The sequence below is a fragment of the Oenanthe melanoleuca genome, chromosome 27 (assembly GCF_029582105.1).
Source record: "Oenanthe melanoleuca isolate GR-GAL-2019-014 chromosome 27, OMel1.0, whole genome shotgun sequence".
Taxonomy (NCBI): Eukaryota; Metazoa; Chordata; class Aves; order Passeriformes; family Muscicapidae; genus Oenanthe; species Oenanthe melanoleuca.
In genome coordinates this window covers 2399398-2413286 of record NC_079360.1, presented here as the reverse complement: position 1 = coordinate 2413286, position 13889 = coordinate 2399398, and the positions used below count along the sequence as shown (strand labels likewise).

Genomic DNA, 13889 nt, shown 5'->3' with positions numbered 1-13889 from the left:
GTCCATGGGATCCCACAGAAAGCTCAGTTCCCTTTCCACAGAGAAAGGGTGGCTTTCCCTGCACAGGATCATTTTGGACACACTTAATCACCAAATGTCCCTGTCAGCCCTGCAAATGCCTTTGGACAAAGCCCTTGCACAGCTCTCAGATCCAACAGGCTCAAAGGCACTGCTGGTACCCAGAACAAGGGGAAATCCACTCCTGAGCCCTGGTTTCAAGCAAGTGGCAGATTTTGGGAATTTCCACCATCTCAGAAACTCCACTGAAGGTTCCCATCAGCAGCAAGAAATGAAGGAGCATCTCTGTTCTCCTTCCAATGTGCTCTGCCATTCCCCAAACACCAGAGTGCACATGGTGCTCCAAGGACAGGGAAGGGTTTTTGAGAGAGGAGACAAGAAAGCTGAGCACTCACTGGGCTGGATGGACAGTCTGGTCCCTGAGCCAAAGGTCAGCTTGTTGTAGTTGTCACACAGCATTTCCTGCCCTAACAAAAAGCCCAAGGAGCCTCCCCAGAGCAGCTCCTCTCCCTCAGGCTCTGCCCAGCCCTGCCTGAGGGACATTTCTCTCTCCCAGCACAAGTTGGAAGAAGCCCCTTTCCTCTCCTCGCTACTTGTCCTGGGCTGCTGGTGCTGGAGCACAAACCCCAGACAGAATTGTTGGGTGAAATTGCATCCAAATTTCTCCACAAAGCCCCTGCCCTGCTCTTGGTGCAGATGGAGCTCAACATTGTCTGTGCTGGCTCCACCTTGGCTCAGAGGGGACACAACTCACCTGGGGCAATGACAAGTCTGGTTCCACTCCCCCAGGTCAGCTTTCCCCAGTTTCCAGCACTCACACTGTGAGACAGCTCATTACAAAATGGGCTGGGATCCATCCAGCCCTGCAGCTGCCCCTGCAAGAGGCTCCAAACACACACCCAGATTTCTAGAGATCTTCTCTGGCCTCTCTTTGCCCAAAGCCCATTTCCCTGCTCACATCCCTGGGGATAACTGCCCTGGGTTGTGCTCACCAATCACACCAGAGATGGGCAGAAACTCCCCCTGAGTGATGAGGGAACAGTTTAGGATTCCTGTCCCAAAGACTGCTGGCACTGCAGTGGCAAAAGGGAAGGCAAGAAGGCCCTGGAGGCAGCCTGGAGAAGGGTCCCTGACCCAGGGCACCTCCCAGCAGCCCAGATTTCCAGCCCCAGGAGGAATCTTTGCAGTGCCAGAGGAGCCCCAGTGCTGAAAGCCTTGCTCTGCATTTCAGCTGGGCCATTCCTTGAATTGCACTCATGGACTATCAGCATGGCATTCCCATGCCCATGGCACATTGTCTAAAGAGCAAATCCTCCTCCTGGAAATGCTTCCAGGCACCAGAGGCTCTGGAAAAAAGAGTCTTGATGCTGGGACAGAGCAGAGGGCAGGGGGCCATGTGGGGAAAGCAAATCCAAGGGACACGTGGGGAATGGCAGGGCTGCAAACATTGTGCTTCCCAAAGCTATGCCCCTGCAGACAACCCAGAACAAGTGAGAAATGGAGCAATTCCACTTTGCAGGAATAAGGGTTTGCTCACCTGGCAGCACGGAAAGCACTGTCCCCTTGCCAAAAATGACTCTGGCTGCCACATTTACACCCTGACACATTGCATTGCAAAAACCCCTCTGCCAGCCCTGCACTTGATCTCAAGCACAAAGCACCTGCAAATCCAGGCACCAGCAAAGCTTCCTTATCTTTGGATACTGCTGGGAACCAGGGAAAAGGCAGCCTTGAAGCCTTGGGGTTCTCATCCTGCTCAAGGACAAGAAATTATAACAAATATTGAACACCTGTGAGAGACATGATGTTTTGCACAAAGCATGATTTCAAAGAGGTGATGCCTTCTTGGACCAGTGAGCCTTTTCTATTCTGTTTTCCACAAAGTACCCTATATAAGTGCAGTTTTTCTTTAAATAAAGCTCTCTTTTCCTTCTCCATTACACGAGGAACTATGTTGCATTATCCTTTTTGCATCTCTCCTACAGCCTGAAATGCAACACACCAAGCTCCACTCTGGTGCCATTCCCTGCAACAAGGCAACATCTGTTCCCCAGCTCTTGCCTGCCAAGCAGCAGCTCCCTTTGCCTTTCCTTCCTTTCAGCCCCTCAGCAGAGACAAGTCCCAGCCATGGCAATGCTTGGCCAGAGCCAGGGGAGCTGCTCCTGTGCAGGGAGCTCCTGGGCACTGCCCAGCTCTGCCTCTGGCTGCTTTCAGAGGTGCCTCTGAGAGCCGTGGCTGCCCCTGGAGCTGGGCACACTTGGTGCAGCCCAGAGCCAGTTGGCCTTGCTGAGGAAGAGGAAGGCAGGCTGGGCAGGAAGGACACAGCAGTAGATTGTGTTCCTGTGCCGGGATGCCTGCTCCAGGCAGCTGCAGGGAAGGGCCCAGGGAAGGGCAAAGGGAGGACAGGGACAGCAGGGCCCAGGAATTGGCCCCTCTGGGCAGCTCTGGTACTCACTGGGCTTCACATCCAGGCGTGTCCCCGACCCCAGGATCACTTTGTAGTTCCCTGAGATCACACAGTCCTTCAGAGCCCAACAAAAACCATCAGCTCTGCTGCCACTTCTCCTCCAGGAGCCTGCAGCAGAGCAGCTGCTGCCAACCAACAGCAGGTCCTGGGAGCCAAGAATCCCTGCAGCCTTGGAAGGAAGAGTCTGGGGAATGCCATCTGCAGCAGGGACTGTGCTGCAAACAGGAGCATTGGGAATTCATCCTTTCCTCTGGGGAGCAAATGAGCAGCTGCCTGGGCTGTGCCAGACAGAGCCATCAGCACCCCAGCCCCATTTCCAGAGCTCTGGCTGGCCATGGCAGGAATTGTCCATCCCTGAGCAGGAGGGCTCAGGAGCTGTGTCTGCTTGGCTGAAAGGAGAGAGCAGGGGCTGGCAGGGTTGAGGGAAGGAGGGAATCCATGGCCTTGCTGAGGCCAGGTCCCTTCTGCAGCCAGAGAAAACACAACAAACTTCCCCACAGATGGAACCCATGTCCTTCAGCATGTCCTTCCCAGCCCTGTCTGTTGTGGCCATCCCTGCACTCTCGCTCCAACTCCATCCCGTGCCAACGAGTTCCCAACACAGCCCAGGAGGATTTATCACAGCAGTGAATACAACTTGCCTGTCCTCACTTGTCTGGGATGGCTTTCATCCTAGTTTCCCAAGTCAATGGCTGTCCATGGGATCCCACTGAAAACACAGTTCCCTTTCTACAGGAAAGGGTGGCTTTCTCTGCACAGGATCATTTTGGACACACTTAATCACCAAATGTCCCTGTCAGCCCTGCAAATGCCTTTGGACAAAGCCCTTGCACAGCTGCCTGATCCAACAGGCTCAAAGGCACTGCTGGTACCCAGAACAAGGGGAAATCCACTCCTGAGCCCTGGTTTCAAGCACAGTTCCTTGTGCCAGTGGGAGTTTTGGTGAATTTCCACCATCTCAGAAACTCCACTGAAGGTTCCCATCAGCAGCAAGAAATGAAGGAGCATCTCTGTTCTCCTTCCAATGTGCTCTGCCATTCCCCAAACACCAGAGTGCACATGGTGCTCCAAGGACAGGGAAGGGTTTTTATAGAGGAGACACAAGAAAGCTGAGCACTCACTGGGCTGGATGGACAGTCTGGTCCCTGAGCCAAAGGTCAGTGTGTTGTAGCTGTTTGTCACACAGCATTTCCTGCCCTAACAAAAAGCCCAAGGAGCCTCTGGGCTGCTGAAGATCCTCCCCAGAACAACCAGGAGCCCCTGGACTTTGCAGTGAGCCCTGGCACAGGAGGCCCTGCCAGGACATTCCCAGATGGGATCCCAGCCCCAAAGCCCTGCTCTGCTGGGATGGCAGAAGAGAGGAGAACAGCAGAGCAGGGGCTGTGGGCACAGCACCTGGGGAAGTCCTGCTTCCAGAGGGTGCAGGTGTCCATCTGCCCTTGGGGCTGTCTGCAGCTGCCACCATGCACCAGATGCACAGACAATCCCAGAAGGATTAGAGAAATTTAAATCAGAAAGGTGCATTTCACCCAGCTGATTCCTTGGCTTCCCAGGCCATGGTGCACAAAGCCCTTGTGCTGTTCAAACCCAGACCCACCAGAAATGAGGTAAATACACAAAAACCTGATTCTTACTTGGGTTCACGAGCAGCTTTGTCCCTTTGCCAAAGGTGACTTTGTAGGCATCAGTCACACAGTGAGAAAGGAGCCAACAAAAACCACCCTTGAGGCCATTGGTGACACATCCAAAAATACAGCTTGTGTGAGCCAGTCACTGAACACTGATCCAAAAGTGCAGCACTTGCTACATGGGAAAATGGGGCTCTGGGTAATTCAGTGCCTAATCCAGCTTTTACTTCTCCATGAAGTGCTCTGCAGCCTGGTTTGTTCAGCGGAAAAGAAGAGAAGAACCAGGCAGTCTTTCAAATCTCTCTAGAGCAGTAATTACACCACAGCATCTCTCTCATAGAAAAATTATGTAACATAATTGCAAAAATTACAAAAACAAAAATGGATCCAACCTCCATGGAAGGAAAGCTAATGTGACTAGATTTTAAAGCAAGGTAAGCAGATTGTGATCTCTCTAGGTTTGTCCAAGCACTTGCATACATTCAAAGCATGAAGTATCCAGGAAATTTTCCAGCACACAGAGAAACATTTCAGGGCTCTTCCAACCACAGCAACATGGCAAAGCAGTAGAAGCCAGGTTCTCAGAATGTGCCCTCTTTCCCCATGCCCACTTTCCTACAAGCTGTAAAGAAGCTTTTCCCTCGGTATTCTATGGAACGTCTAAAAAAAAAGCCTAAGAGATTCAGACTGTGCTTGGTGAGGAGATACTTACTGGGCTTTACCAGCAGCCTGGTCCCACTTCCAAAGGTCAGTCTGTTTGTATATCCTGAGTTCACACAGTAAAACCCTCTCTTACAAAAACTCCCATGCTCTTGTGCACATTTCTGCTTCCAGGGCAGGAGACTCTATTTGTCACCAACTCAAAGCTCTGTGCAAAATGCCTCTTACAGACGCCCTCAAAATGAAGGAACTACTTCTACTACTACTTCTACTCTGTGCCCTTGCAGGTTTTGTGTCAATACTTTTTACATGTCAGGAATGATGAAGTGCACTGATTGTGAGAGGCTTTGGCATAGCCAGGAATCAACTAATTCCCTCCCTACAGAAATCACAGAGGTCACATCTATTTTCAAAGCTGTGTTTTGGAAAGACAGACATTCCCAGGAGCTCTGCACACCCCAAGTCCTGAAGAATTTTGCAGGGGAAGATGTGGCTGGGGACAACACCTGGCAAGGACACCTGGCTGAGAATTTCAGAAAAGCAGGACTTCTGTGGGCTTTTCTCTATTTATTAATACATAGTAAATCACTTTTTCTATAGGACAAGTTTATCAATCTGTGTCTCTCTCCTCAACCTCCCCTCTGCTCCTTTGGGCTCATGGACTATCAGCATGGCACTCACATGCCCATGGCACATTGTCTGAAGAGCAAATCCTCCTCCTGGAAATTCTTCCAGGCACCAGAGGCTCTGGTAAAAAGGCTCTTGATGCTGGGACAGAGCAGAGGGCAGGGGGCCATGTGGGGAAAGCAAATCTAAGAGACACGTGGGGAATGGCAGGGCTGCAAACATTGTGCTTCCCAAAGCTCGGCCCCTGCAGACAACCCAGAACAAGTGAGAAATGGAGCAATTCCACTTTGCAGAAATAAGGGTTTGCTCACCTGGCAGCACTGAAAGCACTGTCCCCTTGCCAAAAATGACTCTGGCTGCCACATTTACACCCTGACACATTGCATTGCAAAAACCACTCTGCCAGCCCTGCTCTTGATCTCAAGCACAAAGCACCTGCAAATCCAGGCACCAGCAAAGCTTCCTTGTCTTTGGATACTGCTGGGAACCAGGGAAAAAGCAGCCTTGAAGTCTTGGGGTCCTCATCCTGCTCAAGGACAAGAAATTATAACAAATATTAAATACCTGTGAGAGACATGATGTTTTGCACAGAGCATGATTTCAAAAAGGTGTTGCCTTCTTGGACCAGTGAGCCTTTTCTATTCTGTTTTGCACAAACTACCCTATATAAGTGCAGTTTTTCTTTAAATAAAGCTCTCTTTCCCTTCACCATTACATGAGGAACTATGTTGCATTATCCTTTTTGCATCTCTCCTACAACCTGAAATGCAACACACCAAGCTCCACTCTGGTGCCATTCCCTGCAACAAGGCAACATCTGTTCCCCAGCTCTTGCCTGCCAAGCAGCAGCTCCCTTTGCCTTTCCTTCCTTTCAGCCCCTCAGCAGAGACAAGTCCCAGCCATGGCAAGGCTTGGCCAGAGCCAGGGGAGCTGCTCCTGTGCAGGGAACTCCTGGGCACTGCCCAGCTCTGCCTCTGGCTGCTTTCAGAGGTGCCTCTGAGAGCCGTGGCTGCCCCTGGAGCTGGGCACACTTGGTGCAGCCCAGAGCCAGTTGGCCTTGCTGAGGAAGAGGAGGGCAGGCTGGGCAGGAAGGACACAGCAGCAGATTGTGTTCCTGTGCCGGGATGCCTGCTCCAGGCAGCTGCAGGGAAGGGCCCAGGGAGGGGCAAAGGGAGGACAGGGACAGCAGGGCCCAGGAATTGGCCCCTCTGGGCAGCTCTGGTACTCACTGGGCTTCACATCCAGGCGTGTCCCCGACCCCAGGATCACTTTGTAGTTCCCTGAGATCACACAGTCCTTCAGAGCCCAACAAAAACCATCAGCTCTGCTGCCACTTCCCCTCCAGGAGCCTGCAGCAGAGCAGCTGCTGCCAACCAACAGCAGGTCCTGGGAGCCAAGAATCCCTGCAGCCTTGGAAGGAAGAGTCTGGGGAATGCCATCTGCAGCAGGGACTGTGCTGCAAACAGGAGCATTGGGAATTCATCCTTTCCTCTGGGGAGCAAATGAGCAGCTGCCTGGGCTGTGCCAGACAGAGCCATCAGCACCCCAGCCCCATTTCCAGAGCTCTGGCTGGCCATGGCAGGAATTGTCCATCCCTGAGCAGGAGGGCTCAGGAGCTGTGTCTGCTTGGCTGAAAGGAGAGAGCAGGGGCTGGCAGGGTTGAGGGAATGAGGGAATCCATGGCCTTGCTCAGGCCAGGTCCCTTCTGCAGCCAGAGAAAACACAGCAAACTTCCCCACAGATGGAACCCATGTCCTTCAGCATGTCCTTCCCAGCCCTGTCTGTTGTGGCCATCCCTGCACTCTCGCTCCAACTCCATCCCGTGCCAACGAGTTCCCAACACAGCCCAGGAGGATTTATCACAGCAGTGAATACAACTTCCCTGTCCTCACACCTCTGGGATGGCTTTCATCCCAGTTTCCCAAGTCAATGGCTGTCCATGGGATCCCACTGAAAACACAGTTCCCTTTCCACAGAGAAAGGGTGGCTTTCTCTGCACAGGATCATTTTGGACACGCTTATTCACCAAATGTCCCTGTCAGCCCTGCGAATGCCTTTGGACAAAGCCCTTGCACAGCTGCCTGATCCAACAGGCTCAAAGGCACTGCTGGTACCCAGAACAAGGGGAAATCCACTCCTGAGCCCTGGTTTCAAGCACAGTTCCTTGTGCCAGTGGGAGTTTTGGTGAATTTCCACCATCTCAGAAACTCCACTGAAGGTTCCCATCAGCAGCAAGAAATGAAGGAGCATCTCTGTTCTCCTTCCAATGTGCTCTGCCATTCCCCAAACACCAGAGTGCACATGGTGCTCCAAGGACAGGGAAGGGTTTTAGAGAGAGGAGACACAAGAAAGCTGTTCACTCACTGGGCTGGATGGACAGTCTGGTCCCTGAGCCAAAGATCACCTTCTCGTAGCCAGAATCACACAGCATTTCCTGCCCTAACAAAAAGCCCAAGGAGCCTCTGGGCTGCTGAAGATCCTCCCCAGAACAACCAGGAGCCCCTGGACTTTGCAGTGAGCCCTGGCACAGGAGGCCCTGCCAGGACATTCCCAGATGGGATCCCAGCCCCAAAGCCCTGCTCTGCTGGGATGGCAGAAGAGAGGAGAACAGCAGAGCAGGGGCTGTGGGCACAGCACCTGGGGAAGTCCTGCTTCCAGAGGGTGCAGGTGTCCATCTGCCCTTGGGGCTGTCTGCAGCTGCCACCATGCACCAGATGCACAGACAATCCCAGAAGGATTAGAGAAATTTAAATCAGAAAGGTGCATTTCACCCAGCTGATTCCTTGGCTTCCCAGGCCATGGTGCACAAAGCCCTTGTGCTGTTCAAACCCAGACCCACCAGAAATGAGGCAAATACACAAAAACCTGATTCTTACTTGGGTTCACAAGCAGCTTTGTCCCGTTGCCAAAGGTGATTTTGTAGGCAGCATTCACACAGTGAGAAAGGAGCCAACAAAAACCACCCTTGAGGCCATTGGTGACACATCCAAAAATACAGCTTGTGTGAGCCAGTCACTGAACACTGATCCAAAAATGCAGCAATTGCTACATTGGAAGATGGGCTCTGGCTATTTCAGTGCCTAATCCAGCTTTTACTTCTGTAGGAGCTGCTCTCTAGCCTGGGATGTTCAGAGGTATAGAAGAGAAACCAGGCAGTCTTAAAAGCCTGTCCAGGGCAGTCATTACACCAGAGCATTCCTCTCAGAGAATAATTACCTAAAGATATTTAAGGATTAAAAAAACAAAACAAAAACAAATCCCAAAGGAAAGGACTGTAATATCTCTAGATTTTAAAGGAAGGAGAGCAGATTTTCTTCCCACTATGTTTTTCCAAGCACTTGCATGCATTCAAATAATGAAGTATCCAGGAAATTTTCCAACACACAGAGAAACTCCAATGAAGATTACACACAAATTTCCCAAGCCAATGCCTGTCCATGGGATCCCACTGAAAATACAGTTCCCTTTCCACAGGAAAGGGTGGCTTTCTGTGCACAGGATCATTTTGGACACACTTAATCACCGAAATGTCCCTGTCAGCCCTGCAAATGCCTTTGGACAAAGCCCTTGCACAGCTGCCTGATCCAACAGGCTCAAAGGCACTGCTGGTACCCAGAACAAGGGGAAATCCACTCCTGAGCCCTGGTTTCAAGCAAGTGGCAAATTTTGGGAATTTTCACCATCTCAGAAACTCCACTGAAGGTTCCCATCAGCAGCAAGAAATGAAGGAGCATCTCTGTTCTCCTTCCAATGTGCTCTGCCATTCCCCAAACCCCACAGTGCACATGGTGCTCCAAGGACAGGGAAGGGTTTTAGAGAGGAGACACAAGAAAGCTGAGCACTCACTGGGCTGGATGGACAGTCTGGTCCCCGAGCCAAAGGTCACTGTTTTGTAGCCAGAATCACACAGCATTTCCTGCCCTAACAAAAAGCCCAAGGAGCCTCTGGGCTGCTGAAGATCCTCCCCAGAACAACCAGGAGCCCCTGGACTTTGCAGTGAGCCCTGGCACAGGAGGCCCTGACAGGACATTCCCAGATGGGATCCCTACCCCAAAGCCCTGCTCTGCTGGGATGGCAGAAGAGAGGGGAACAGCAGAGCAGGGGCTGTGGGCACAGCACCTGGGGAAGTCCTGCTTCCAGAGGGTGCAGGTGTCCATCTGCCCTTGGGGCTGTCTACAGCTGCCACCATACACCAGATGCACAGACAATCCCAGAAGGATTAGAGGAATTTAAATCAGAAAGGTGCATTTCACCCAGCTGATTCCTTGGCTTCCCAGGCCATGGTGCACAAAGCCCTTGTGCTGTTCAAACCCAGACCCACCAGAAATGAGGCAAATACACAAAAACCTGATTCTTACTTGGGTTCACAAGCAGCTTTGTCCCTTTGCCAAAGGTGATTTTGTAGGCAGCATTCACACAGTGAGAAAGGAGCCAACAAAAACCACCCTTGAGGCCATTGGTGACACATCCAAAAATACAGCTTGTGTGAGCCAATCACTGAACACAGATCCAAAAATGCAGCACTTGCTACCTAGGAAGATGGGCTCTGGCTATTTCTGTGTCTAATCCAGCTTTTACTTCTGCAGGAGGTGCTCTGCAGCCTGGGATTTTAAGAGGTAGAGAAGAGAAACCAGGCAGTCTTTAATCCTGTCCAGGGCAGTCATTATACCAGAGCATTCCTCTCAGAGAATAATTACCTAAAATCATTCAAGGATTAAAAAACCAAAAACAAAAAGAAACCCCAAAGGAAAGGACAGTAACTTATCTGAATTTTAATGCAAGGAAAGCAGATTGTGTTCCCTCTAGCTTTCTCCATGCACTTCCATACATTCAAAGCATGAAGTATGCAGGAAATTTTCCAACACACAGAGAAATAACATTGAAAATCAAACCCCAGTTTTCCAAGCCACTGGTTGTCCATGGGATCCCACTGAAAGCTCAGTTCCCTTTCCAAAGAGAAAGGGTGGCTTTCTCTGCACAGGATCATTTGGGACACACTTAATCACCAAATGTCCCTGTCAGCCCTGCAAATGCCTTTGGACAAAGCCCTTGCACAGCTGCCTGATCCAACAGGCTCAAAGGCACTGCTGGTACCCAGAACAAGGGGAAATCCACTCCTGAGCCCTGGTTTCAAGCACAGTTCCTTGTGCCAGTGGGAGTTTTGGTGAATTTCCACCATCTCAGAAACTCCACTGAAGGTTCCCATCAGCAGCAAGAAATGAAGGAGCATCTCTGTTCTCCTTCCAATGTGCTCTGCCATTCCCCAAACCCCACAGTGCACATGGTGCTTCAGGGGAAAGGGAAGGGTTTTTACAGAGGACACACAAGAAAGCTGAGCACTCACTGGGCTGGATGGAAAGTCTGGTCCCTGAGCCAAAGGTCACCTTGTCATAGCCAGAATCACACAGCATTTCCTGCCCTAACAAAAAGCCCAAGGAGCCTCCCCAGAGCAGCTCCTCTCCCCCAGGCTTTGCCCAGCCCTGCCTGAGGGATATTTCTTTCTCCCAGCAGAAGGTGGAAGAAGCCCCTTTCCTCTCCTAGCTACTTGTCCTGGGCTGCTGGTACTGGAGCAAAGCCCCCAGACAGAATTGTTGGGTGAAATTGCATCCAAATTTCTCCACAAAGCCCCTGCCCTGCTCTTGGTGCAGCTGGAGCTCAACATTGTCTGTGCTGGCTCCACCATGGCTCAGAGGGGACACAACTCACCTGGGGCAATGACAAGTCTGGTTCCACTCCCCCAGGTCAGCTTTCCCCAGTTTCCAGCACTCACACTGTGAGACAGCTCATTACAAAATGGGCTGGGATCCATCCAGCCCTGCAGCTGCCCCTGCAAGAGGCTCCAAACACACACCCAGATTTCCAGAGATCTCCTCGGGCCTCTCTTTGCCCAAAGCCCATTTCCCTGCTCACATCCCTGGGGATAACTGCCCTGGGTTGTGCTCACCAATCACACCAGAGATGGGCAGAAACTCCCCCTGAGTGATGAGGGAACAGTTTAGGATCCCTGTCCCAAAGACTGCTGGCACTGCAGTGGCAAAAGGGAAGGCAAGAAGCCCCTGGAGGCAGCCTGGAGCAGAGTCCCTGACCCAGGGCACCTCCCAGCAGCCCAGATTTCCAGCCCCAGGAGGCATCTTTGCAGTGCCAGAGGAGCCCCAGTGCTGAAACCCTTGCTCTGCATTTCAGCTGGGCCATTCCTTGAACTGCCCAGCCCCAGCACAGCCCCAGCACAGAATTGCTGCTGAGAGAGATTGCAGCACTCAGGCACTGAGCCACTGCCTTGGCCACATGGACACTTGAGCCCCTGAGCCCTGGTGAGCTGGAGCTGCTGTCAGAGAGCAGAGCAATTCACAGAAACCCAGAGCTGGCTGCCAGCTGGGAGCTCCACCTCCTGCAGCCCCTCAAGGACTCTGGACAAAGGACACACAGGAAAGCTGAGCACTCACTGGGCTGGATGGACAGTCTGGTCCCTGAGCCAAAGGTCAGCTTGGTGTAGCCAGAATCACACAGCATTTCCTGCCCTTACAAAAAGCCCAGCCAGCTCCTGCAGTGCAGCTCCTCTCCCCCAGGCTTTGCCCAGCCATGGCCTCTCTCAGAGGGGCAGAAGAGGGCAGGCAGTGCCTTTCCCTGGATCCTGGATCCTGAATCCTGGCACAGCCCAGCCTGGCCCTGGCAGCTGGGAGCTTTGGGAGCAGGCTGTGGCTCTGTGTGCATCCCAGCCAAACCCAGAGCAAGGAGGCTTCATTTGGACACTGCCTGAAAGTGCACCCCAGGCTATGGACACACAGAGATGACCAAACCCCAGCCAGGCTGCTGCCCTCAGCCCCCCAAGAATGACCCCAAACACAACAGAAAGAGCAGCAGTAGCGTTGGGCTTACGTGGCCTGACAGTGAGTCTGGTTCCAGAGCCAAAGGCAGGAGCAAAAAGTCCTGATCCTGCATTCACACAGCATTTCCTCTCCTGACAAAAACCTGCCTCACCCCTGCAGCCCTGGTCACCCACAGCCCAGCAGGCAGGGCTGAATGCCAGGATGGCCTGGAGGGAAGAACTGCCACCATCTGCTGTGGGCTCAGGAGCACCTGGGATTGTGGGTGCAAATCCTGTTTGGGAGCACTGCTCTCCCTGCCCAAAGCCCATCCTGGAGAAGAGAAGAGACAGGGAACCCCAGAACTTTAGAGCCACCAGCCCAGGAAGGGTATCCTGAAAATCTCACTGGGCATGGGGCAGTTTTGCCCCCCATGGAAGGGGTTAAAAAGAAAGTGGGAGAACTTCTCAGCTGAAACTGGAAATTGTGTCCCTGTGCCACAGCTCACACAGGAGTTTTCAGCTCAGCAAGAACTCAGGCTTATCCACAAGCTGAGAGAGAAAAGCAACCCCTGCTGGCATGGCCATGCATGAAATGTCCTGATCAGATGTGGCCAGGACCCCACACTGGGTATCTGACAGGGAGGGCATGGATCTCTGACAGGGAAGGGAGGACATTGCTTTGTAGACCTCTCTTCAGCTCCTATCACTGGCATGACTTTTTGTATTTTTCTTCTTTATATCTACAATGCAGAGCAAAAAATGATTCAAACCTTACTTGGTTTTACCCTTAGCTGCACTCCGCTTACAAAGGTGAGTTTGTTTCCATAGCTGTTCACACAGTGTTTGTCTTCAAAACAAAAACCCTTTTTTCCTTCCTGTACCTAACTAGGTCCTACTTGACATTCTGTTTAACTTAGTCTACCCAAATAAACTCCTTGGCAATTTGAACTGCATTTCCTGTAAAGATTTTTCCTGGTTTATGATCTTGTTCAGTTTGGACAGAGACGGCCACTGACTGAAATTCTTCTCCTTCATTCATGCAAAGAAATCCCACAGAAAAATTCCTCCTTCAGCATTAGAACAGCATTAAAAGCAGAGATTTCCTCCTGGACTTTCCTGCCATTGATTCCCCAAACAAAAAATTCCCTACCTGTTCCAACCTCTTTCCATGGCAGCCCAGCTTTTCTTCCTTTTTTTATTTTTTTTTGGCAAGGAGTGCAAACCTGGATGGAAACCTCTCTGTAGCCAGAAGTAGAAGCAACAGAGCAAAGGCTAAGACAGTTTTTCCAGCAGAGAAGGAACTGCAGGCTCTGGGAATTAAAGAGGACTTTGCCTGGGTTCTTGACAATTAAAGGACAGTGAGAGGTCTACAGGTCTGGGAGGTTTCTAGGAACAGCCAGTACTGAAGAAAACAACTAAAAATGTCACAGCCCTCAGTGACACAAATGGGCACAAGAATATCCGGGCTCTCAAGTAGGTGTTCAGCTCCATAATGATTTTTTTTAATCCTGTGATGCAATGTCAAGCTCTGACCTTCAGTTGCTCTCAGAAGGAAAGAACAATGGAATTTTAATGGCTGTTCCAATGCTTTCCTGGAAAGAGGAATTAGGCTTTGCTATCCATAACTCCCTTCAGGTTCCCCACCTACCTGGTTTCACTCTCAGCTCTGTCCCACTCCCAAAGG

The 13889-nt window shown here is 51.5% G+C and overlaps 1 protein-coding gene across 1 annotated transcript in view; it reads right to left on the bottom strand.

The window, feature by feature from the left end:
- LOC130264135 (M1-specific T cell receptor alpha chain-like) overlaps positions 1 to 13889 on the bottom strand; it is a 215500-nt gene that overhangs the window by 20317 nt on the left and 181294 nt on the right. Inside the window, exon 4 of the mRNA XM_056512153.1 lies at positions 4826 to 4879. Coding sequence (XP_056368128.1) covers positions 4826 to 4879 — 54 coding nt within the window. The remainder of the gene's footprint in view (positions 1 to 4825; positions 4880 to 13889) is intronic.